The 26,890-nt window shown below is 36.4% G+C and overlaps 2 protein-coding genes and 2 long non-coding RNA genes across 4 annotated transcripts; 2 read left to right on the forward strand and 2 right to left on the reverse strand.

The window, feature by feature from the left end:
- Nucleotides 1–2,894: 2,894 nt before the first annotated feature.
- Nucleotides 2,895–14,003, reverse strand: LOC133649852 (brain mitochondrial carrier protein 1-like). The gene is made up of 9 exons (XM_062046531.1): nt 13,836–14,003; nt 13,214–13,361; nt 10,784–10,922; nt 10,611–10,705; nt 9,889–9,974; nt 6,487–6,582; nt 6,295–6,419; nt 6,009–6,222; nt 2,895–3,482 (listed from the first exon to the last, which is right to left on the reverse strand). The coding sequence occupies exons 2-9, from the start codon at nt 13,275–13,277 to the stop codon at nt 3,438–3,440; spliced, it is 864 nt and encodes a 287-aa protein (XP_061902515.1). The 5' UTR covers nt 13,278–13,361; nt 13,836–14,003; the 3' UTR covers nt 2,895–3,437.
- Nucleotides 3,130–5,181, forward strand: LOC133649854 (uncharacterized). Its single transcript, XR_009826161.1, has 3 exons — nt 3,130–3,242; nt 3,308–3,487; nt 4,837–5,181. It is a non-coding gene; the product is annotated as an uncharacterized LOC133649854 (long non-coding RNA).
- A 1,138-nt stretch (nt 14,004–15,141) lies between the features above and the next one.
- On the reverse strand, nt 15,142–19,117 carry LOC133649853 (uncharacterized). Its single transcript, XR_009826160.1, has 3 exons — nt 18,965–19,117; nt 18,735–18,857; nt 15,142–15,296 (listed from the first exon to the last, which is right to left on the reverse strand). It is a non-coding gene; the product is annotated as an uncharacterized LOC133649853 (long non-coding RNA).
- A 3,511-nt stretch (nt 19,118–22,628) lies between these two features.
- Nucleotides 22,629–26,890, forward strand: LOC133649968 (glucose-dependent insulinotropic receptor). Its single transcript, XM_062046683.1, has 2 exons — nt 22,629–23,106; nt 26,307–26,890. The coding sequence occupies exons 1-2, from the start codon at nt 22,641–22,643 to the stop codon at nt 26,888–26,890; spliced, it is 1,050 nt and encodes a 349-aa protein (XP_061902667.1). The 5' UTR covers nt 22,629–22,640.

Consider the following 26,890-nt stretch of genomic DNA (forward strand, 5'->3'; position numbering starts at 1 on the left):
TATTATTACGTATTTAAAAATATTCTATACTGTCCAGTGTATAATTTCCATGTTTTACAGATATTTACTTATACCATAAATACCATCATAAAACATAAATGTAGCATTTTTGAAATAATCGTTTTATACAGTAAGTATACAATTTTATGTATATTAAATATTTACCTTTTAAATATAAACAATAAAAACATTTATGTAGTACAGTATTTTAAAACCAATGTACATTTTCATATATTTTTAGGAATTGACTTAATAATCAACACAACATTCAAAAACATAGAAAACACACTGGATACATTGCACTGTATTTTTAATTTTCATTTTGAGTGTACAACCATTTAATTCAAGCCATTCTGTAGTTGAAGACCTCCACCAGAAAACACATCCATGTAACAAGCAGAGAAGTAAAAGCGAAACAAAGTAAGCTAAAAAAAACAAAACATGCACACATTCCCCACTAATTATTTGCAGTCCATTTGACCTTTTAAATGAATAATTCATGAAGATGACCTATAGTGTATTTGCACTTATTTTGTTTGAAATGACCAAGGCAAAAGGCGTAATTGTAATATCGAATGATGAGGGTTTTTTCTTTATTCCTATGTAACTTTACCGTCCAATGGCAGATGCTGGCGAGAAGGAAAGATTTTAGGAGTTAAATATTTATTTTATTCCACTGAAGTTCATCTCATTTCCTGCTGGCTGCCGAAGCTTTGAAGGTAAGACTTAAAAGTGTAACTAAATAAATAGAAAACACACACACTTGTAAGGAAAACCGAAAGCACCGTCCATTTTTTGTGTTTACTCAACAAAGATGCTCAAAAATAAATAGAATATTTAACCAAGAAAACGTCAAAATAAATATAACTATGTGTATCATATAATTCTAAAATAACCTTGAACAAAAAGTGTGCAGAGTTGAGGGACATTGAGACGACAAGGAAAGTTGCAAATACACGAAAACACACACAAACACCCCTGCAACACATCAAGTATTGGCTCATATGCACTTTAAGGTGCTGTCAGGATACCTTAAAAACAACTTATTTCTATCAATAAAAAAGTAAAGACATCTATTTTAACAGCACTGATTTTTGAAATATGACAAAAACCCCAAATCTGTCGCCGTCCAACAAAAAGCAATGAAAGAAACTCAAAATCTGAACCCCAATGTCTTTTTTTTTTAGGCTTGATCTTAAAAAAACAACCAAAACTCGAAATACTGTTGGAGCCCATTCTTCTATTTCTTTTCATGTCATTACGCCAGGTGTCCACAGGTATAACATTAAAAGCACCTATGTAGGAAATTGGTGGGAGATTACAGGTGTTTACCGCCCACATAAACATCTTTTGTTTTCCGGCAGCAGTTGTTTATTTTTCCTACCACTACACTTGTGTTTTATTTTGTAACATGTTGTGTTATTAAATGGGAAGCTCACCCAACTTCACGTCATTGTCCGGACATTATTAAGAGCGCGTCAAAAACGTCTAGCTCACTACAGGAACTAACACACACTTTCCATTGGACAGCAACTAAAACGTAACACCTTGTCTGGTGCAATGAAAAGTGAAAAAGTTGCACCAAAAGGCACCGACGTGCAGTCATCCTGTAATGACTGGATGAGAAGCTAGCAACGTTATTTTGGACTGACTGGCAGCTTTGGTCGCATTTTTTTGCCTTCTCCTATAAACTGCTAACACTGGAATTAAATTTGGTCTAATGAAGAGATGCAAAGTCAGTAATAGCAAATACAAATCCAATCTTTATCTCATGCTATTGAGGATGGAAACTCAATCATATTCATGCTTATGGCCAATTTAAGTGTCCACTTTTAAGGCAAAACTGCAGCTTTAAAATAAAAAACACATAGGTAATGCTTTACATAGCACATAAAAACTAAACTGTGATCAAGTTGAGGGTTTTTCGGCCTGACGGTCCTCCTTTCTCTTGATGCGACACCAAATGACAATACATTCAGCACATTTGTGTGTCAATCTCTCCGAGCGTCTTTGTGCGTTGTTACTGACATCCCAGTACTCGCTTCTTTTTTTATCTTAAAGGCTTTGGCTCAGATTTCTTCCTACAGCCCTACAGACACAAACTGGGTCAAACACACTAGTACCTTGGTTTCCCCTACGCGCCGCTTTTTGTATCATTTAGTATTCGACGAAAAAGTTCACTAAAAGTTTGACTCGGTTATCGCACGGCCAAACATTGCGCGTAACAAATATGACCAAATAGAGTTTTGATTTTAATTGAGTACGACTGCAAAATAAGCCACATGGGGCTTATTTATTTAAAGCTGCAAGTGCCGGCAGTTGGATAAAGAAGGTGAGAAACACTTATAATTTCAAGAAAGCACTTGTAGCAAAGTATGAAGGTGGCATCCACATGGCTATGCCCTTCAATTAAGGTAAAAGTGACATTAAATGTTTATTTATATATATATTTGACGTTATTTTCAGCATAGGGAACTTTCTTTTGTGTCAATATTTGTGGGTGTCAAAGACAGTTTTAAGCGGTTGAAGATGGATGGATGGAAAGAGTTTATTTATTTTATCATACATTTGGTCTTCGTTAAAACATTTTTTGAACGATGAATCGAGATACTTAATGCTAATACATTTTTTCCTCATTATTGTTTTTTACTATTATTACTTTTGATTTAATCCAAAACAAATATATTTATTTTGAAATATTACTTGTTAAATTATCAAATTTTCAATATTTATAAATATTTCTTTCTAAATACAGGAGTTCAAGAATAGAGCCTTGTGGGACTCCCTTTTTATCGTTTGTTATTGTTTTGCTATTTTATATATATATATATATATATATATATATATATATATATATATATATATATATATATATATATATATATATATATATATATATATATATATGACTTAAAAGTCAGTGGATCCTTTTTCTATTAAAAAAAATTGCTTTGGTTTTGCTTGACCTTTTAGAACAGCACACCGGTGAAAACCGAGGTGCACTAGTTTAAAGACTCTAGTGTAACTGCTTGGCACCTTATTGTTCCAAAGATCTGTGGATACATTTGGAGTGTTGATGAGCTGCCTTCTCACAGTCAGCTTTTAATATGAGGTGCTTCCCTCTTTCCGCAGAAATGGAGGCTTTTTGCCTGAAGTTGAGGTTCCACTCATCTAATTTACAGTTCTTCTAACCTACAAAGTAGCTGCCTGGTTCCAGTGCTCACAACTGTGTGAAAACAAAGGTCAGTCACAATAAATAAAAAGAACACAGCAAAGAAAAGGAAAACAATGTGAATTTTGGATGCAGGTGATACATTGCTGGTAAAGGAGTGTGAATATACTGGTGCCAGCACTTTCCCAGTGCTTCTGCTGTGTCACCACTGCGCTTCCTGGCCCGACACAGTCCTGACAGATCAGTGCTGTCTCACTTCTCCTTTCTAGTTTAACGGGAGTTTCTTCAGCTGCTCGAAGGTGATGAAAAACTGAGGTGAGGTTAAAGGAAACCACGAGGTATGCTTGAACAGTACAGTAAAGTCAGTACAAGCGCCATACAGGTGATACTATTCTACTCCAGTCCTGTAGGAGGCAGTGACACGTGTTACAAAGTGCTGTTCACTCATGCAGGATATTTCAAAATGGCGGCATTAACTAAGATGATTTTACTGCCATTGTTGGTACCTTACAGGGGAACTGCACTTTTTTGGGGAATTTTGCTTATCGTTCACAATCATTATGAGAGACAAGAACACATTTTTTTTTTTTAGGATTTTAAAGATGATCAAAAATGCTTGGAAGGCGTGGCTAATGGGAGTCACCGTTGTAGCTTTCAAAGCCCTCCATCAACTTTTGTATACACACTGCAAGTATATATATATATATATAATGTAGTAACAGACACGTTCTTAACAATATGTAATATGTACAAAATTTATCATATTTTGATCAATCTAATCATTTCCGGGACTGATTTCTTCAGCGCAATAATTTCCGTTTCCATAGCAGCCCACTTCCGACTTCTGGCAACAAATGTGTGTTCCTACTTCTGGAAACAAAGACGTATGTTTTCTAACCATGGCAGACTTGGTAACAGACAACAAAGACAACTATTTTTTGACAAATGAGGATTCACAATCTTATCTTTTTGAAGCCGGATATACGGAGGATGAACTGCTGGTTATAGAAAGGAGGATGAAGGAAGTGTCAGATATTGGGATCAGAGGACTTCAGTGACTTCCACCTGTAGATGTGGAACTTGAAGCCATGCTATTTCGACATAAATGGAGCGCTTACCCCAAAAATTTGTCTTGACGTAGAAGTTAGCTTATTTCTTTCTGTAGCTAACTTTTCCAGCGAATACTAAAGCATGTCGATGTGTTACTACGCTAGAAAAAGAGTTCCTCAGTGTTCGCTCTTACAATAACAATGTCGCTACAGCTTGGTTATTGTACAGCTTACGGAACATAAATGAAGTATTGTTGAAGTTTTAATGCATTTTTAAAGTAATTTAGAGGTACAATTGATTGCTCCTATTAGCTGCATTGCTAGCTACCAAGAATGAGACAAAAGCAAAAAAAAAAACCAAAATTGTGTGTTTTTGTCTCTCATAAGGATTGTGAATGATAGTCAAAATACCAAAAAATGCAGTTCCCCTTTAAGATTTCTTAATAATGCTAACATGTAGCTACAGCACCCCACAGATACTGTATATAGTAGACCGACAAAAAGTGTGCATGGGCTGGGCGATAAAACAATATCAATGTATCTCGATATACACCTGATCAATATTAATAAAAAATGTGCTTGATAAAACATTCGATATTTTTTTTTCTTCGTCAGGAAAAACAGGAGTTGAGAAGCAAGGTTGGTTTCATGAACAAAGGCACTCGCTAACTGAGCAATGCAAGGAAGTGGGAGTGACACGCCAACAGCCAACCAGGTTACAGTATCAACTATCCAGTTTGGTTGCGGCATGTTGTTTTCTCGCTGCTGATTCTTTGCATGGAGTGAGAAGAGAAAGTGAAAAAAAAAAAAAAGAGTGCCACATAGAACAAGAGGAAAAGTCACCTTGACAGAATGGCATTTCAAAATTATCATTATTATTATTATTATTATTTTTAAAACGGACTGTAGTCAGAACAAGGCGCTTATAATTAGTAGTGCCACACCACCTGAGCACTCAGCCTGGAGCACTAAACATGCAGAAAATTGTTATTTTCAGGTTTCTCTCAGTTTACATTTTCAAACTTTGCACTATTTTGCTACACTTTACGATTTTTGCACCTTAATGTTAAGAGGTTTTTCTTATGTGTTCAATGTGCTTTTAGAATTGTGTTAACATTGAGTTTTTCCATGGTTGTGTTGACATTTCCTTTCCTTTCTGGCTTGATAACTGAGGGGATTATAATCAGAGGAAGGGAACATTTTAAATAACAATGTTTACATTTAATATATTTTTGTCCTGGTCCTTATTTTCGATAGGTCATAAAAAATATCAATAATTATAGATATAGACCGAAACACTTTCATTGTGATACAGTTTTGAGCCTCATCACCCAGCCCTAATCTGTGCCTTGTGTTGTGCAGCTTTTGCGTAATCCTGCCAAACATCTAGCAGCTTTATTGCAAACGAGGGGAAAAATATTAGCAGTACATTTAATTTGTTTTAGCATGTAGCTCCATAGCATTGTGATGTGATGATAGGGTTGGGAACATGTGATGCAAAGAGTGTAGCACCAGCCTTGGGACTTGGCTACAGCCCCACCTGGGTGCCAATGCAAGTGGACTTTAACGGCACAAAAATCAAAGTATATTACTGGATCTCCACCAATACCTAAGAGGGGTTGGGAATATGTGGCGATTGCGGCTACTGTACCACTTGGTCCCTAATGCAAGTGGAGTATAATAGCAGGGCATGCATCTTCATCCAGTTTTGCACCAAAATGACCCATGTGCCACTCTTGCGACAACATTTTGTTTCATGTTTTCTGTGTAATCGTTAAAAAGGATACAATGATGTTCCAAGGACCCAGTCGCAGCCAGTTAGGCCAGAAGCCCTTATAGAGAGCAAAGAATCCCTCGTTCCTCCATGTCTGCATCACTCCATCCAGAGTGCCTTTGTACATGGGACCGCCTGACAGCACTCGCTGGTTCATCATCCGGGTGCGAACCACGTCCACGGGGTTGGAGGCCAGCGCCCCTGCCAGGCCGCATGTGAAACTTGAACTGCACACACATAAGTGAATGAGATAAACGGGAAGTGTGCTCATAAGTGCCAACTATAGACCGTGTTCTTACATAAAATGTGTTAAAATTGTGTCTCCCATGGCGCCGGATCGGAGGAGGTGTTTCTTTGTGATGTCATAAACGGGTAGCTCCACCCCGACGACGATGGCGGCCCGCTGCGCTGTGGGGATGACACCCTGCAGAAGACGAGGGGCGAGAACATTTAAGTTAACGCCAAAATACATAAACGATGAATGCACTCACTCTCCACAGGCCTTTGGTGCCTTCTGTCTGGTAGATGTTGATGAAATTGGACATCATGCTGCCTTGAAGGAGGCTGCCCTGCGCCTGCATTCGGATCTGGAGCAAACCAAACAATCGGAACGTGTCACTTTTTTCAGGTGTGGAACTTTTGTCCACGTTCTGCAGGGTTGTCAAACTCATTTTCAATGAAAGCCACATCAAAGATCACATCGCATCACATATCACATCACAGGCTGCCCTCAGAGGGCCACCTGTAACAGTGAATATATATGAATAATATTCATTTGATTACAGTGGAACCTTGATGCACAATCCCTCTTATTTGCAAACTTTTCAGTTTACGAACTTTTAGATCGCGCCAAATATGCCTCTGTGTGCGAACCATGTGTCTGTGAAAGCTTCATTCATTTTGTGTCACACTGGCAGTCATTTTGTGCTTGTTGGTATCCAAGAGATTGAGGCAGCCAGATTCATGATTGTGATTTTTCTGGAAAAAGATGCCAAAGCGGACTTATTTCACAGCAAAGGCCCTTTAACCCCACCCCCACCGTCTGCTCATTTCTCTCCTCCCGTGAGCTGCTCCTCCGCAATGTTAATATACTGTAGGTGGATTTTACTTTTTTGAATGTTTATTATTGTAGCATTATGGTTGCTAAAGTTAAGGATTTTTGTGTTTCTGATCGTTTGTGAGGGCACCAAAGGGACTTCCTTGTTTGTGCGCGTGTTGGCAGAGCACCGCATACAGCACAGTTTGTCATTGTTGTTGTTTTAGATTATTAATCAAAAGTTTATTCATCACCCTCTTGATATGTTTGATTGCTATACAGTACTGTATAGCACTTGATATTGTGTTCAAAGTGTACAAACCTTAACTAAAATAAGGACTTTTGTTGAGGCTGGAACCAACGTTCACTCTAAGCTTTCGTGTGTGAGCCAATGCAAAAACTCCCTGAGCATTCAGTGGAGCACATGTAAGCAACATCCACACACCAAACCTGACATAAAAATTTAAATATCTAATTAACATAATCAAATGAACTTACCTAAGATTTTTTTTAAATAATATTAGTCATTTGGCCTACTTACAATGAAAATAACAAAAAAAACTTTTTTTTCATGAGCTATGCACTAGTATTGTATGTCTGGGTGGGGGTCCTGCTTGAAAAGAATGTGCACCTCTTTCAGAGATCACATTTAGTTCCCCTCAAAACATTCACATGTTGCACAATTAGATGTAAGCATAGGATAAAGTGTACATTCAAGTAACTTTGTCTGTAAAATATATCTTTTTATGAGAGTTTCTGTAATCTAGTAACTGCATTTCATGACTCATATCCATAAATTAATAGAGATGTCCGATAATGGCTTTTTGCAGATATCCGATATTCCGATATTGTCCAACTCTTAATTACCGATATCAACCGATACCGATATATACAGTCATGGAATTAACACATTATTATGCCTGATTTGAACAACCAGGTATGGTGAAGATAAGGTCCTTTTTAAAAATAATAATAAAATAAGATAAATAAATTAAAAACATTTTCTTGAATAAAAAATAAAGTAAAACAATATAAAAACAGTTACATAGAAACTAGTATTTACTGAAAATGAGTAAAATTAACTGTTAAAGGTTAGTATTATTAGTGGACCAGCAGCACGCACAATCTTGTGTGCTTACGGACTGTATCCCTTGCAGACTGTATTGATATACTGTATATTGATATATAATGTAGGAATCAGAATATTAATAACAGAAAGAAACAACCCTTTTGTGTGAATGAGTGTAAATGGGGGAGGGATGTTTTTTGGGTTGGTGCACTAATTGTAAGTGTATCTTGTGTTTTTTATGTTGATTTAATAAAAAAATAATAAAAAAAAAACAAAAAACGATACCGATAAAAAAAAAAACGATACCGATAATTTCCGATATTACATTTTAAAGCATTTATCGATCTGCCGATATTATCGGACATCTCTATAAATTAACATTCTTAATAAATGACAGTAGAATAAGCACACATCTGATTGAGGAGTCATAGAGTAACGACCTGGAATTTTACACTTTATGTGTGGTGCTGCACTTTTGTGTGGCTATAAACGCATCACTGGCTAAGTAACATGAGTGCTTGTGTTGGCGCAAGCTAGAAAGAGCAAGCGGCTGCTGTTGACATGACAGATGACAAAGAGTTGGTTTTAGCCTGGTTTATACGGCAGAAAATGACCAGTTTTACTAGGTAGAACTTTTTTACTCATGTTTTTGGTTTGGTAGTGGCCGACAACAAACAGTTTTGCTAAATAAAGTGATTGATGGACCTTTTGTCTTTAAACTGTCTTGACAGATGTTAAAATAAATGAACAGTGTTGACGAATATGTTTTGTCTGTTAGGGTCGCTTGTCGCCACCTGTCACTCACAGAGATGCATCACAAAATCATACAGAATAAATTGTTATGGGTTTACTTTGTTTAGTTTAGATGGGATTTGATTTTGTGCTCTGCATAAATTTGCTGAGCCCAGAGGACGCGTGAGCAGTGCGCAATTGCGCACCTTAGACGGAACTTTGGTTGGAATCCATTATTCATATTTACATTGTTTCTTATGGACAAATTTGCTTTACTATAAAAAATGTAAAAATTTAGGAACCATGTTCAAGAAACAATTAAGTTCGTAAATCGAGGTTCCACTATATTTTTTAAATATTGATTTATAACTTGCTTTAAAATTATGGGTTGAGGTGACAAGCAGATCATTATTTTTTTAAACAAAAACTTGGCTTTGAATTATCTTGTTGCATGATCAGATACTCAAAGTAAAGCTGCTGCTCCTCCACATCGAGAGGAGCCAGATGAGGTGGTTCGGGTATCTGGTCAGGATGCCACCCGAACGCCTCCCTAGGGAGGTGTTTAGGGCACGTCCGACCGGTAGGAGGCCACGGGGAAGACCCAGGACACGTTGGGAAGACTATGTCTCCCGGCTGATGATCCACGCTGATGTCCGTGCCTCCTCTACTTACCAGCAACAAAAAGATTAGAACCCTCCCAAATACATTACACTAAATAAATCCATTCATACATTCTATTGCTTTCATTTATTTTTACATAAAAAACATATTTTTAAGGTGTGGCGACTTTTATTTTATTTTGTAGTAGTAGCGATTTCCTTGTTCATTAACTGGTCAATTTCCTTTGTTTTCACTTTATCCAACTGCGCATGCAAGTGACGTTGAGGCTATATCGTGTTGCACTGTGCGCGTTTACACTGGAGTCTACTAAAGATCACATTTTACTTGCAGTGTAAACAGTCAGCTGGAAAAATTCTGATTAAAAACAATCTAGATTTTGGCCACTTTGGCTTGCAGTGCAAATGTAGTCTTAGTGTATTTGTCAAAAAATCGCACCTTCAGGACATCAGTGGGGTTGGCCAGCGATGACGACAGGACACCTGAGACAACGCCGCAGAAGACATTGATGACCATAGTCTCATCTGACAGAAAAGTAAAAAAAAAAAAAATTATATAAATGACTTACTCCTTTATGATTCCACAAAAAACATCAACGTTTCTAACATTTGCAGCTACTCTTTGGATGAACATAACTTTTTTCTTTGACCACTTAACCTTTGTTCTCCTCTACTGCATTTTTAATACTATCTTGTATGAACACTGATTGGACATTAAATATTGAGGTGAGTAGAACAAAAAAGGGGGAAATGGGAACAGAGAAAACAACATCTTGAGCACCTGACAGTTCCTGGCCGAGAAAAAACCTTTGCCATGCTGAAACAACCTCCCCACTCATCCGATCTGTCTGGATTCCACTCTTTCTTGTCTCACACTCAAGCGGGTCATCACAAGGACCCGTTTCAATGACCTGGACAACATCAACATAGCCGTGATGCGGGAGCTGCAGATGAAGAATCCTTCCAGGAGCGAATGAAGACATGGCAAAAAAGGCTGAGAAAGCCAGCCAGGGGGTTTCTTTGAAGGGGAAAACTTGTAGTTTGGATTTGAAACGTACCTTTTCTGACACACCTTGTGAAAACTAGACAGCAGCGCCTTCAACACAATATCTACTAAAAAGCAAGGAAAGGCAATGCCTTTTATATGTAACTGTCACGCACCTTCTGGATGAGTGACGAAAAACCTCTTGAGAGAGTTATACGTCCCGATCTTGATTGTGCCGTAAGAAGCTTGTCTGAGGAGCGCAGGTGAGATCCTGCCAAAAGGAGCAAGAGACATTATAGCTACACATCGATGTGATGGTTTTAAAAAACATTAATGTACTGAGATTTACCCCGAGTAAAGCGCCCGAATGCCCTCCTCTTTGCCGATCTTGAAGAGGGCGTGAAACATGCCTCTGTAGCGGACCTCTGTATACTGGGACTGGCCCTGGACCTGTAGCCGCGTCTTTGTCAGATCGATGGGGAAAGTGCCTGCCATGTGAATACATACAGTTAATTAACTTAACAATATGCTTACAATTGTGGCTGAACTAGTATCTATTACATCTTAATAGTCTCAAAAAAAGGTTGTTGATACAGCTAACTCAGGACAAATAGATAAAAAAAAGCGTTATATAACTACACAATAAATGCACTCAGTTAAAAAAAAATATGCTATTGATATGTGCAATGTCAAATGTTCTAACTATATTAAAATTTTAAATGTTATGACTGGTAGGGTGACTGCATACCGGACATTTAGTTTAGATATTCTTTTCTATTCTAAGGCGCAAACCAATATAGTAGAAACGGCTCTCAAAATGAAGCAGTGCACTTCTATGCAACATCTTTATATCTATGTAAACTAATCTTTATTCCTGGCAGAGTCCCCTCAGGTGGCTTACTAATGATGAAAAACAAATAGCAATGATGGGCATCGATGTAAGACAATTTAAAAGGTCTCTTGGTAATGCTTGTTTAATGCTTGAAATGTCGATTTATGCAGTAGATTTTTACTCAATTATATTTATTAACACACTAGCAGCAGAGTAGCACTTAACTCTTACAAATAACTCTTCTGCTTAAAGGGGAATTGCACTTTATTTTTTTAAAATTTTGCCTGTCATTGTGTCAATGACTGTGTAAGATAAGTACACATGTTAATTATAAATCATGCATCTCACCTGGATAGTAGAAATTTGTGGCCATAAACCAAGAAGTTGGTCAACTTTGACATTCAATTTATACCTAGAGATGGCGAGGAAGACACGAAAAGACGCTAGTTTGCGGCACCTTATTTTTAACCCTAAGTCAGTGACACTTTTATTAACCCAGTTAGTCAAGATGGGTATTAACAGCACAAAAAAGAAACTGTTTAAGTAGCACAGAATTACATAACATAAATAAAATAGAAAAACATTATTTCTACGTAAAATAAATAACATAGCTATGCAAATAATACATTTTTGGCAGCATTTCTCGTGCGACATATGCCCGGCTTGGCAACTCGAGAACAGTTTGGATTTGGGCTTACATGGTAAACAACTCACATGGATGTTTTATCCAGACGCATACATTTGTCCAAATGTGGCCAAGTAGGTGCATTGAGGGTTTCCTGGATCGCTAAAAGAAAAATCTAAAGAAGAGAATCCCTCTGCCATTTTCCATTATTATTTTATTATATAAATCGCTCTTCTCTCCGACGACTCGTCGTCATTAGGGATGTCTGTTGTGATTTCTCTTCCTGGTTCGATGACTTGCCCTATCTTGCCTCTGATTGGCCTAATCTCAACCAACCGTGACTCATCATAGTAAACAACCAACCAATCATGGATGTTCTTATTCGTGCAAGCACGTCGTGGAAGGAGGAAAGGGAGGGGTTTAGTAGCCCATGAGAGGGAGTGAGGAGCGTTGGAGAACAAGGAACACAACAAATAAGCGGCGTTTGGTCATTTTAACGTGAAATAAATCATATCGATATTGTGATATTTTCTTAATTCACGTCTTGTTTAAAAATATATTGATATACAGTATCTTACAAACTCTATACATCGCCCAGCCCTACACAGCGGTATGGTTAAAAGGACCAAAATATGTAAATATTACATGTTATGATGAGGCTAAAATTTTACATTAAATATAAAACCTTTCGCCCGAATGCAGCTGAGATAGGCTCCAGCACCCCCTGCGACCCCAAATGGGACGAGCGGTAGAAAATGGATGGATGGATAAAATTATAGCGCGTGTATAATACGTTGATAGAGGTTTTCGGATTATTTTTTTGAGCACTTTATAGGCAGAAAAGAGCAATTCTTATTCGGCTCCATTGTTAAGTGACTTTTGTTCATGCCTATTCACGAGTTAGAATGCATAAAAAAGAAACACATGTGTTCTTGTCCTATATAATTATTATGAATGATGAGACAAAATTCCCCTTTAAGTGAAAGTGAGTGCACATATAGCCCTGTAGCCTGGCAATCACAGACCTAAGTCAATTAAACCCAACTATACATAAATGCAACAAATAGAAAACTCACTCTCAGACACCTTTCCTTAGTGTTAGACTATTAGACTTCCTTTTATTGTCATTCAAATTTGAACTTTGCAGTACAGATAAGAACGAAATTTTGTTGCATTAGCTCATGGTAGTGCAGGATAAAAGAGCAATAAGGTGCAGATATAAATCTGACTACTGCAAGGACTATTGACTTAAACCTTCTGAGCTGGAGGCAAACGCACTGCAGTACTGCGTTGTAAATCTGGTCCGGCGGTGCATCACCTACCGAATTCTGCGACAATCGAGGCCATCCCTCCGTAGATGAAGGGCTTCCAGTTCAAGTTGCTCATCTCTGCAGCGGCGGCGGCTGCCTCCACCTGCTGCAGCCCGGCCAGGAAGAGCAGCAGACCGCCCAGACACAGCTCCAAGCAGCGCTGCGTTAACAAGCGACAGAACATGCCGGAAAACATAAAGCCTTGATGATGATGTTGGGAGATAATACCACCGCTCCTCTCAGAGATGCTCCCTCAGCATCAGCATCCGAAGCATACTGCGGCCGGAAAGTGACGCAAAATGTCGTCATGTTTTGCTTTGTTCCCAATGGCGCTGTGGGCTGTCAATGTCATCGTTTAAGCGATCCTATTGGCTGGTGGGCGAACAGTACGTTAACGGAAAATGTAACGCTAATTAAAAATAAGTTTCTTTACGAAACCGGTCATATATATGTACATATAATGTATACATTTCTATAGGTTTAGAATTTTATGGCAACATTGTCGTAGTTAGCTCATGTCGGCTAACGGCTCGCAGTCTAGTTTAGCACGGACTTACTCACCGGGATTACTAGCCTGTTGGTTTTCTAGTTTGCCGCTCAATTTACTGAGAAAAAGGCCCCAAAAAAGACATACCTGGGAGTGTCAATAAGATACACAAAGTGCTATTTCGAGTGGTTTTCCATGGCTTCGCGAACACGGAGGGTTGACTCCAACGAAGAGAAAACTTCTTCGCCGCCGTGGTTTCGCTACCTTGTAGCCATTTAAGCTAACATCAGGTACGGTACAGCGGAAGTGGTGAAAGGGGCTTTTCCGGTTAGACCTAAAAGTAAAAGCTTTCAATTCAAGGGTAAAAACTAGGGGTGTGGGGAAAAAATCGATTCGAAGTCAAATCGTGATTCTCACTTTTTACGATTCAGTATCGAATGTCATTTTTCAAAAATCGATTTTTATTTTTATTTTTTATTTTTATTTTTTTATTAATCAATCCAAAAAAATAATACAAAGCAATACCATAACAATGCAATCCAATTCCAAAACCAAACGCGACCCAGCAACACTCAGAACAGCAATTAACAGAGCAATTGAGAGGAGACACAAACACGACACAGAACAATCCAAAAGTAGTGAAACAAAAATGAATATTATCAACGACAGTATCAATATTAGCAACAATTTCAACATAGCAGAGATTAAAAATCCCTCATTGACATTATCATTAGACATTTATAAAAAATAAAAAAAAAGAACAATAGTGTCACAGTGGCTTACACTTGCATCGCATTTCATAAGCTTGACAACACACTGTGTCCAATATTTTCACAAAGATAAAATAAGTCATATTTTTGGTTCATTTAATAGTTAAAACAAATTTACATTATAGCAAGTTGACAAAACATTGTCCTTTAAAATTATAAAAGCTTTTTACACAAATCTACTACTCTGCTTGCATGTCAGCAGACTGGGGTAGATCCTGCTCAAATCCTATGTATTGAATGAATAGAGAATCGTTTTGAATCGGGAAAAAAAATCGTTTTTGAATCGAGAATCGTGTTGAATTGAAAAAAAATTGATTTTGAATCGAATCGTGACCCCAAGAATCGATATTGAATCGAATCGTGGGACACCCAAAGATTCACAGCCCTATGAATGACCATGAATTGATTAACGTGGACCCCGACTTAAACAAGTTGAAAAACGTATTCGGGTGTTACCATTTAGTGGTCAATTGTACGGAATATGTACTGTGCTGTGCAATCTACTAATAAAAGTCTCAATCAATTAATCAAAGTCTTGGCAATTGACTGAAATAAACAAGTTTCAAAATAAAATACTAGACTACAGGCCTTCCTTGCAGTAGTCAGAAACTTCTTGTTTTATGGATGCAGATATAAGGTACTAGAGAGACAAAACAATACATAAAGGACTTAGTTGTAATTATTTATTTAATGCCATCAAATGATAATATAAATAATAAAATTGCTCCAATTTGTGAAGTAGTAGTTGTTCAGCGGCATGGGTTACATGCATCACAGAGTGGTCCGCATCCCCCGAGTGACCCTCTGGGCAAGCTGCTGGATGACAGACACCAGATTCCTATGGCAACAGAGAGCAAACAAGCTGATGGAGTGTAGGTGCTAGATCAGCAAATATGTACACAAGGGAGGCAAAAAAAATTTCATATTGCCATTTTAGCATAGCCCTATATGTGCATTCTCAGGATAAGAACTGGAATTTGTCATAAAGATAATGTTAATAGGTCCACAGAAGGTTAGAAAACAGAATAATCTGAACTTTAGTATATATATATATATATATATATATATATATATATATATATATATATATATATATATATATATATATATATATATATATATATATATATATATATATATATATATATATATATATATATATATATATATATATAAACACGATGTTAGCATATACAGTTAGAAAAGTATTAATTTAACAGTTTTACATGTTTGTGATTGTACACACATTATATTATGAGAGGTTTTAAAAAAGTGTTTATTATGGTATTTATTAGTATTTATTATCGTCAGTCTACCCCAGGGTAGCTGTGGCTATGAAAGTAGCTTACCACCACCAGGTGTGAATGAATGATGGGTTCTACATGTAAAGCGACTTTGGGTACTTAGAAAAGCGCTATATAAATCCCAGGTATTATTATTATGGTTATACAAAATGTATCTGACACATGCAGATTTTTGTCTCCACATGGATTTTATAACTATTTATTTTTTTTAGACAATTTAATGGTAAATTGCCTGTATTTATACAGCGCTTTACTATACCTAGAATGATACTTAAAGCGTTTTACATTATATGTCACATATTCACCCATTCGCACATACATTCCCACACTGATGGCGGAAGCTGGCATGCAAGTGGGACTATTATATAATAAATATTATATAATAACTATTTTTTCAAACATTTTGTCATTTATTTTTTCTTACTGTTTATTTTCAGAGTCACCCCATTTCTCCTTTTTACAAGTGATTACATTTTTTCTTTTTTTAAAACGTTTTTACCTCATCTTTTAAATGCATTAGTTTTTTAAATTGTTTTTACTAAACTTACTTAAAACAATTTATTCATTTTATTAGCTTTTATCTATTTAACCGTGATTTTTCAAATTGTATTATGTCTATTCATTTGTATTGATTTACTGTTTTTTAACCACCTTATTTTTTAAATGTATTTGTATTGATTTATTTTTTAACTTTTCTAACCATTTGTATTCTATTTGTTTTCATTTATTTACCTTTTTTTTTTTTAAATTATTGGTCTATATATATAATACAAATACAACCAGCAGAAGCTCTCAAAGCAGATATCGAAACATCCTCCAGCATGCTTTTCCATCTCATGCAAGCTATCTGGGAGGAAGAAAAAGTCCCATCAGACTGGAGAGATGGCAACATCATAAAGATTCCAAAGAAAGGAGACCTCAGGGAGTGTAAAAACTACAGGGGTATTATGCTCCTCCCAACGCCAGGGAAGGTGCTTAACCACATACTACTAGAAAGGATGCGGAAATTGGTCGATGCACAACTGAGGGATAACCAGGCTGGTTTCAGAAATGGAAGATCTTGTGCTGACCAAATTGCCTCCCTCAGGATTGTAATAGAACAATCCATGGAATGGAACTCACCAGTATATATTAATTTCATAGACCTTGAAAAGGCGTTTGACAGTGTCGACCGTGAGACACTGTGGAAGCTGATGGCACACTATGGCATCCCACCAAAGCTCATCAACATCATCAAGAGCACCTACCAAGGGATGCGATGTCGTGTCCTACATGACGGATGCCCATCGGAGGCCTTCGAGGTCCTGACTGGGGTGCAGCAAGGATGTCTGCTCTCGCCTTTCCTTTTCCTCCTCTGTATTGACTGGACCATGAACCAAACAACCAAAAACAGCAAAACCGGCATACAGTGGAGCCTTACCGAACAACTATAGGACCTAGACTTTGCAGACGATCTAGCTCTCCTGGCTCACACTTACCAACAGATGCAGGACAAATCACAAAAACTACAAAGAACTGCTGCATTTCTTGGGCTTAAGTTCAATTCACAAAAAACAACGGTCATGCGTATCAATAACAACAACAATACACCAATAACAATGGACCATAATCAATTAGAGGAGGTAGTCAGTTTTACATACTTGGGGAGCATAATGGAGGAGCAGATGAATATGTCAAATCCAGAATAGGGAAAGCAAGAACATCATTCAACTTACTAAACAAAATATGGAGAGCAAAAAACCTTTCTCTCAATACCAAATTGAAAATATTTAACTCAAATGTCAAATCCATCCTGCTGTACGGATCAGAAACATGGAAAACCACCAGCATACTCAATAAACTACAGACATTCGTAAACCGTTGCCTCCGTCGGGTCCTAGGAGTCTACTGGCCAGACACCATCACCAATGCCAACCTGTGGGAACTCACCAAACAAGAACCAGTGGAACTGCAAATCAGGAGAAGGAAGTGGAGCTGGATAGGCCACACACTCAGAAAACCAAATAAATCAATCACCAAACAGGCACTAACATGGAACCCACAGGGAAAAAGAAACAGAGGGAGACCAAGAACAACCTGGAGAAGAAGCACGGAACAGGAGATGAGGGCTGAGGGGCTGTCATGGCAACAACTCGACCGAAGGGCACAAGACCGGAATGGATGGAAGGCTTTCGTCGGCGGCCTATGTTCCTCAGGGAATACTAAGGCCTAAGTGTATGTATATATATATGTATATATATATATATATATATATATATATATATATATATATATATATATATATATATATATATATATATATATATATATATATATATACATATATATATATATATATATATATATATATATATATATATATATATATACAGTATATATATATACATACATACAGTATATATATATATATATATGCAGTATATATATATATATATATATATATATATATATATATATATATATATATATATATATATATATATATATATATATATATATATATATATATATATATATATATGTATACATACATACGGAATATATTTATATATATATATATGAATATATATATATACACGTGTGTATATATATATATATACATATATATATATACTGTATATATATATATATATATATATATATGTATATATATATATATATATATATATATATATATATATATATATATATATATATATATATATATATATATATATATATATATATATATATATATAACCTTTTTTTTTTTTTTAAATGATCTGTTTATGTGTACTAATATTAGAATTGGTACCTTATTTATTCAATTATTGATTTATTATCGTTTAACCATATTTTAAAAATGAGATTTGTTTAACTTTTTTATTTATTTTTAATATCCCTATGTGAGCTAAATATTTTGGGCTCCCGCAGTACCGTATATGGCCCATAGGTTGCCCATCCCTGACACTATCTAATAAACATCGTCTCACCTGGCTCCCCCAGAGAGGCAGTTTTTCTTGTTGCGTTTGGGGTTCAGGCAGAAGAGCGAGGCCACACGTTGGACGCAGTACAACAAAATGGACAGGAGTTGTTTCCTTAATGTCATCTTCAAGCTGTAACACACACACACACATACACACACACTCACACAAATACATTAACACACACAGTCAATGCAAAACAACATGAAACCAAACAAGCCCATGACAAAATCCATCACCTTGCTGATCAATAAAAATGTCTTCAGGATCTTGGCCTTGGTGTCCCCAGGAAAGAGGTGGTACAGGTGTAAACAGGCGCCCTCATAGTGCAACCACCACTGGGCACATTAACTGCTGACACAGCACTTTTAAAAAGGTCCCGAAACGTCCAGCAGCCGTGAATAACATTCCAACATTGTGTGAAATCAGTCAGAGCTATTTTGGTGTGTTGGGTAATGAATCCAGAGAGGAGGCAAGGCGGGGTAGGTGTTACCCGCTTTCGGGTGAGAAGGTGCCCATGCAGAGAATGAGAGAACGGTGGGGCTACACCAGAAACACAAGCAGATGAAGCCAGTAAAGACAACATTTTTTTTTTTTTTTTTTTTTATACATATTTTAAATGCTGCAGAAGTAATATCCTGTCAGGAAAGTGTGTTTATTTTTACAAGTTAATGTGTTTACTATTGGTTGGCTTTAACAAAGAACACACAAAACATGTTATTTATGAGGAAAAAGTATGTATTATTACAAGACTAAAGTTGTAATTATGAAAAAAGTAAAGTACAAGATTCTACATTTATTTAAGAAGCAGACATGTGTAATATGAGAAGTTTAAACATGTCCTTATACAAACCCCGTTTCCATATGAGTTGGGAAATTGTGTTAGATGTAAATATAAACGGAATACAATGATTTGCAAATCATTTTCAACCCATATTCAGTTGAATATGCTACAAAGACAACATATTTGATGTTCAAACTGATAAACATTTTTTTTTTGTGCAAATAATCATTAACTTTAGAATTTGATGCCAGCAACACGTGACAAAGAAGTTGGGAAAGGTGGCAATAAATACTGATAAAGTTGAGGAATGCTCATCAAACACTTATTTGGAACATCCCACAGGTGAACAGGCAAATTGGGAACAGGTGGGTGCCGTGATTGGGTATAAAAGTAGATTCCATGACATGTTCAGTCATTCACAAACAAGGATGGGGCGAGGGTCACCACTTTGTCAACAAATGCATGAGCAAATTGTTGAACAGTTTAAGAAAAAACTTTCTCAACCAGCTATTGCAAGGAATTTAGGGATTTCACCATCTACGGTCAGTAATATCATCAAAGGGTTCAGAGAAACTGGAGAAATCACTGCACGTAAGCAGCTAAGCCGGTGACCTTCAATCCCTCAGGCTGTACTGCATCTACAAGCGACATCAGTGTGTAAAGGATATCACCACATGGCTCAGGAACACTTCAGAAACCCACTATCAGTAACTACAGTTGGTCGCTACATCTGTAAGTGCAAGTTAAAACTCTCCTATGCAAGGCGAAAACCGTTTATCAACAACACCCAGAAACGCCGTCGGCTTCGCTGGGCCTGAGCTCATCTAAGATGGACTGATACAAAGTGGAAAAGTGTTCTGTGGTCTGACGAGTCCACATTTCAAATTGTTTTTGGAAACTGAGGACGTCGTGTCCTCCGGACCAAAGAGGAAAAGAACCATCCGGATTGTTATAGGCGCAAAGTTGAAAAGCCAGCATCTGTGATGGTATGGGGGTGTATTAGTGCCCAAGACATGGGTAACTTACACATCTGTGAAGGCGCCATTAATGCTGAAAGGTACATACAGGTTTTAGAGCAACATATGTTGCCATCCAAGCAACGTTACCATGGACACTCCTGCTTATTTCAGCAAGACAATGCCAAACCACGTGTTACATCAACGTGGCTTCATAGTAAAAGAGTGCGGGTACTAGACTGGCCTGCCTGTAGTCCAGACCTGTCTCCCATTGAAAATGTGTGGTGCATTATGAAGCCTAAAATAGCACAACGGAGACCCCCGGACTGTTGAACAACTTAAGCTGTACATCAAGCAAGAATGGGAAAGAATTCCACATGAGAAGCTTAAAAAATGTTTCTCCTCAGTTCCCAAACGTTTACTGAGTGTTCTTAAAAGGAAAGGCCATGTAACACAGTGGTGAACATGCCCTTTCCCAACTACTTTGGCACATGTTGCAGCCATGAAATTCTAAGTTAATTATTATTTGCAAAAAAAAAATAAAGTTTATGAGTTTGAACATCAAATATCTTGTCTTTGTAGTGCATTCAATTGAATATGGATTGAAAAGGATTTGCAAATCATTGTATTCCGTTTATATTTACATCCAACACAATTTCCCAACTCATATGGAAACAGGGTTTGTAGAACAAAGAGTAATTATTTTATGAGATTAAAGTTGTATTTTGAGGGGGGGAAATATTTGTAATTTTTATTTAAATAAAACAAAACAAAACAAAACAAAAAAACAATATCAGAAAAATTAAATGGCTGATTTACAAAAGTAGTTAATATTGTTGTCATATTGAAAGAATAAAGTTGCAATTATGACAAAAAAGGTCACAATAGTATGAGAATAAACGTTTTAAAACTTAAATGTGCTATTAAAAAATAGAATTTAAAAAAAGGCAGACAATTAAGAGTAAAGCTGTCATTTATAAAGAAGATCTCACAGAAATATAAATGTTTTTAAATGCTACATTATATATACAACAACTTTAGAATTAAAATGTAAAATATAAAAAAAAACTATTGACATTTTTTGAAAAATATATTTAAAAAAACATTAAAAAAGCCAGCAAATTTGAAAGAAGTTGTAATCATGAGGGGGCAAAGGTCATAATAGTACAAGATAAAACTTTTAGTTTAGAAAGAAGAAAATTGTTATATTAAAAAAGACTTGGGATTTATGAAGAAAAAGTACAAATACTAAAAGAGTAAAGCTGTTATTTTTAGAGAATAAAAAAAATACATAAAACAATCTCAAAATATTTCAATAGTACATTAGGTGTACACAAACATTTGAATTTACTGTAAATGTAAAATAAAAACGAAATAAAGTGTTTTTTTGTTTCCCCCCCCAAAAAAACTGTATAAAGACTTTTGAAGAACAAAAAAAAAAGCCAGCAAATTTGTGGTTTGTGAAAAACTATTTGTATTAATAGTTTAAATGTTCTGAAAAAAAAGTTGGGATTTTATTAGCACATAATAAGTAAAAATTATGAGAATTAAGTGGGGAATTTCAAGAATAATATAGAGTATAAATAATTAATTATATTAAGGATAAAGGCATACAAATAAATACATGAAATACAATAAAAACCATAGAAACATGTTTTTATTTTTAAAATATTCGAAAAAATATATATAAAAAATGTTTTACAAGAAAGTTTCTTATGCTTTCCTCCAGTTTTGACTGATTTCAGTGAGGCGTTTTGTGTGCGGGCGGAGAAAAAAAGCATCATTAGCTGAATGTGTTTGTGTGTGTGAACCCGAGTGGAAAATGGTCCATCATGCCAGATGTCTCACTGGAGGTAAGGCGGGTGAACGTGAGTCTGCGGGCGACACGGTTTTGACTTTGACTAACAAGTCTGGCAAAACTGCTGCATTTCTTCATGACTGAACTACAACTGATTCAGTAGAAAAAGACAGATTTTATAAACTCACTTAGCTGATTAGAAGCTGAGGGTTGATAACGACAAGGCGAGCAGTGTGTGTGTGTGTGTGTGAGTGTGTGGGTGTGTGTGTGTGTGTGTGGGAGGAGACACAACAGACCTGTTGATCACGCTGCCAGTGTTTGAAAAGGACATGAGACAGACTTGGACCATGACTTTAAACGAGGTGAGACCGCGTTTGATGGGACTGATCCTAAGCATGGCCTCCTGCCTCATCATCTCCACCAACCTGCTGGTGGCCGTGGCTCTCCTCCGGCTCCTCCACAAGAAAAGCAGCCAGAGCTGGTGCTTCGTCCTCAACCTGGCACTGGCCGACACCCTGGTGGGCGTGGCCATCACCGGCCTGGCCACCGAGGACTTCCACAGCAACGTCACATCGTCGACGTCGACGTCGTTCCACCACCCTGCGACCAACGTCACCTGTCCTTCTCCTCCTTCTTCCCCGGGAAAGACCCGCTGTCTGATGCGGATGGCCTTTGTGATGTCACCCTGTACCGCGTCCATCCTGTCCATGTTTCTCATCTCGCTGGACCGCTACGCCGCCATCAAGGCGCCGCTGAGCTACTCCAGGTTGTCCGGAAAGGGCACGGCGGCGGCCTCGCTGGCGGCTCTGTGGGCTTGCTCGGTCCTCATTGGGTTCTTGCCAGGTAAAACAATCACTTTCACCTTTTTTTTCTCAATATTTTAATCTATTCTCGATGATATTATACTTTAGAGTAGTCAGTGTTCAGCTTGTGTAGCAATACAGATAAAAGGACCAATTGCAACACCCCCTTTCCGTTGCCAGACTCGATATGCCCCCCTTTGGTGTGACATCATCTACAGAACTGGAGCCCATTTCCACGCATCGACATAAAAACTATTATTTTAAATCACTTAATTGCATGTTTTTGTCGCCTTGGTCGATTATTACTTCAAAACTGATACGGTTAACATTATGAGCAAAACTAAAACTAAAATAATCGCCATTTCCAAACACCATAGCCTTTGTTTCCTCGTGCTCTTTCAGCATTTCCTTAAGCATCTTGAGGAAACATCAGTAGAAGAGGACGCAAAATAAAACACTAACAGCTTACCTTCTCATGTCTGCAGGTTCTGTCTCGGTTTTTCTCCCCTTAAGGGTGCTCCTGATTTTCAGGATTGCATTATATCTAAGTCGTATACATTTTTTCCATCCAAACTCTGGCCAAAACCCTTTTTCTTCAAAGTCCTAATCATTACAATGATGGTTGCAAATTACACTCCTCTACTTTGGTGCGTGCAGAGTTAATTTGACAGTAGGGGTCCATACTCTCCTCATATTGCCATCATTTGGAAATGTATGCAGGCTGACCCCTTCTTTAGTTGTTTTGCTACAACCTTGCAACAATATTTGATTATTCCTTCAAATTATGCCTGAAAATAACATGATTTGGGATGAAGATGCTACCAAAACACAAACTACACAATATGATATTGCCTCCAGTTTTGGGGAGGCGACGTCAGCAGGCTGATGAAGGCCCGTCCACATTTTGGAGCTAAAAGTGAGCGTTTTAAAAATGTTCTGAAATTTGTTAGAAGCCTGAAATTACTCTGCCTTTTTAGGTGGGAATTTGACCAGTAGACATTATTTGTGGGTCAAAAAAGATTATTAGACGGGCCCTTTAAAGGGAAACTGCCTATCTGGAAATTTTGCCAATCATTCACATTCTCGATAATGTGACGTCATCACGTGGACACTCTTTCAGTCAATTAGTGCACGAGGGGAAAAAAAATGGCGAAAAATCGTTGAGGAAACGTAACATAGACTCCGAGTGTCGTATGTTCCGCTCTACCCCGGTATTGAGCACCGTATAACGGATAAACCACAGAAACCTTGACTATATATATATGTATATATATATATATATATATATATATATATATATATATATATATATATATATATATATATATATATATATATATATATATATATATATATATATATATATATATACGCTCTACCACGGTATCGAGCACTATTTTTTTTTGGATAATCTAATTAAGACACATATATATATATATATATATATATATATATATATATATATATATATATATATATATATATATATATATATATATATATATATATATATATATATATATATATATATATACATATATATATATATATATATATATATATATATATATACTGTATATATATATATATATATATATATATATATATATATATATAAATAAATATATATAAATATAGATGTACATATATATAGATGTACATATATATATACATATATATATATATATATATATATATACATATATATATATATATATATATATATATATATATATATACACATACATATATATATATATATATATACATATATATATATATATATATATATATGTCTTAATTAGATTATCCCCAAAAAAATAGTGCTCGAAACCGTGGTAGAGCGTAATATGTATGTGTGGGAAAAAATCACAAGACTATTTCATCTCTACAGGCCTGTTTCATGAGGGTTTCCTCAATCATCAGGAGATTTCTGTATGTATGATGTATGATGTATCTCCTGATGATTGAGGAAACCCTCATGAAACAGGCCTGTAGAAATGAAATAGTCTTGTGATTTTTCCCCACACATACATATATATATATATATATATATATATATATATATATATATATATATATATATATATATATATATATATATATATATATATATATATATATATATATATATATATATATATATATATATATATATATATATATATATATATATATATATATATATATATATGTATGTATGTATGTATGTATGATATAATTTCGCTGATTTCTCCCACACATACATATATATATATATATATATATATATATATATATATATATATATATATATATATATATATATATATATATATATATATATATATATATATATATATATATATATATATATGTATGTGTGGGAGAAATCAGCGAAATTATATCATACATACACACATACATATATATATATATATATATATATATATATATATATATATATATATATATATATATATATATATATATATATATATATATATATATATATATATATATATATATATATATATATATATATATATATGTATGTGTGGGAGAAATCAGCGAAATTATATCAGCATGCCGTCACAGAAGGAAACACCTCCTAGGTAACACATGAGCCAATCACCACGCCCCTACGCCTGCCTGTACCTACCCGTTCTGTGCCCTATATAAACCATGGTATGTGAATGCTTCTATTAAAATCTCCTGATGATTGAGGGAAACCCCTCATGAAACAGGCCTGTAGAGATGAAATAGTCTTGTGATTTTTCCCACACATACATATTATGCTCTACTACGGTATTGAGCACTATTTTTTTGGATAATCTAATTAAGACATATATGTTTATATATATATATATATATATATATATATATATATATATATATATATATATATATACATTTTTTTAACCCAATGCGTTGGGTACCCCTGATCTAAAACATCCCGTCAGTCGCATCCCAATGAGAGCAGAAATTGTACAGTAAGTGATTGTTTATTTTTTCATGTTGGTGGTTTGTATTTCCGGTTTAGCACTTAGCAATCGAGCTACTTCTGGATCTGCTTATCGCTTAACTTCTAAAAATAGTAGCTCATCCTCCTTATATTCAGGCTCAAAACATATAAGGCTCTGGATCAGCATTTGTCCCGTTGTGTCTCATGAAGTCTGCCATCATTAGTTGTGTTGTTGTTTTTTTTAAATATAAAATGAACACGCAATTTCCCCATAATCCCGCTCTTTACTCCCTCAGTCATGGTCCGCCAGCTTCAGACCGACGGCTACAGCGGCCTGTGCGCCTTCTTCTCCGTCATCTATCCGGCGGGCATCATCGTTTTATTCAGTGTCTGCTTCTTCCCCGTCCTCTCCGTCTTCGTCTACATCTACATGGACATCCTGAAGATCGCCTGCAGCCACCAGAGGCAGATCTTCCAAATCAGCCAGGCAGGCTCTCGGACCAACAACAACCACAACAACAACAGCAGCAGCAGCACCCGCGGACGCCAGCTTCCCCCCCAGCAGGCGAGGAGCCGCTACTGGAGCCACGTCAAGGCCCTGAGGACGGTGGCCTTGTTGGTGGGCTGCTTCCTCGCCCTCTGGTGCCCGTTTTTCGTGGTGAGCATCGTGCAGCTGCTGTGCGGCAGCTGCGAGCTTATCGTGTTGCTGGAGAACCACCTGTGGCTACTCGGGATGTCCAACTCGCTCATCAACCCGTTGGTTTACGCTTGCTGGCAGAGGGAAGTGCGCACGCAGATCGCCGAGATGTTCGCGTGCTGCGCGGGCAGACGCTCCCCTCCTGGACCCGTCATGGAGGCATGGGACCTTCAGGAGACTTGA

The sequence above is a fragment of the Entelurus aequoreus genome, linkage group LG05, assembly GCF_033978785.1.
Source record: "Entelurus aequoreus isolate RoL-2023_Sb linkage group LG05, RoL_Eaeq_v1.1, whole genome shotgun sequence".
Lineage (NCBI taxonomy): Eukaryota > Metazoa > Chordata > Actinopteri > Syngnathiformes > Syngnathidae > Entelurus > Entelurus aequoreus.

Excerpts from the sequence above, each read along its gene's own strand:
- LOC133649852 (XM_062046531.1), bottom strand. The coding sequence starts at position 13,277 with ATGAGCAACTTGAACTGGAAGCCCTTCATCTACGGAGGGATGGCCTCG. Across the intron at positions 9,975-10,610 it reads TTTCGTCACTCATCCAGAAG|ATGAGACTATGGTCATCAAT; the intron begins GTGCGTGACAGT and ends CTTTTCTGTCAG. Across the intron at positions 6,223-6,294 it reads ACAATTTTAACACATTTTAT|TTCAAGTTTCACATGCGGCC; the intron begins GTAAGAACACGG and ends ATGTGTGTGCAG.
- LOC133649968 (XM_062046683.1), top strand. The coding sequence starts at position 22,641 with ATGGGACTGATCCTAAGCATGGCCTCCTGCCTCATCATCTCCACCAAC. Across the intron at positions 23,107-26,306 it reads CCTCATTGGGTTCTTGCCAG|TCATGGTCCGCCAGCTTCAG; the intron begins GTAAAACAATCA and ends TTACTCCCTCAG.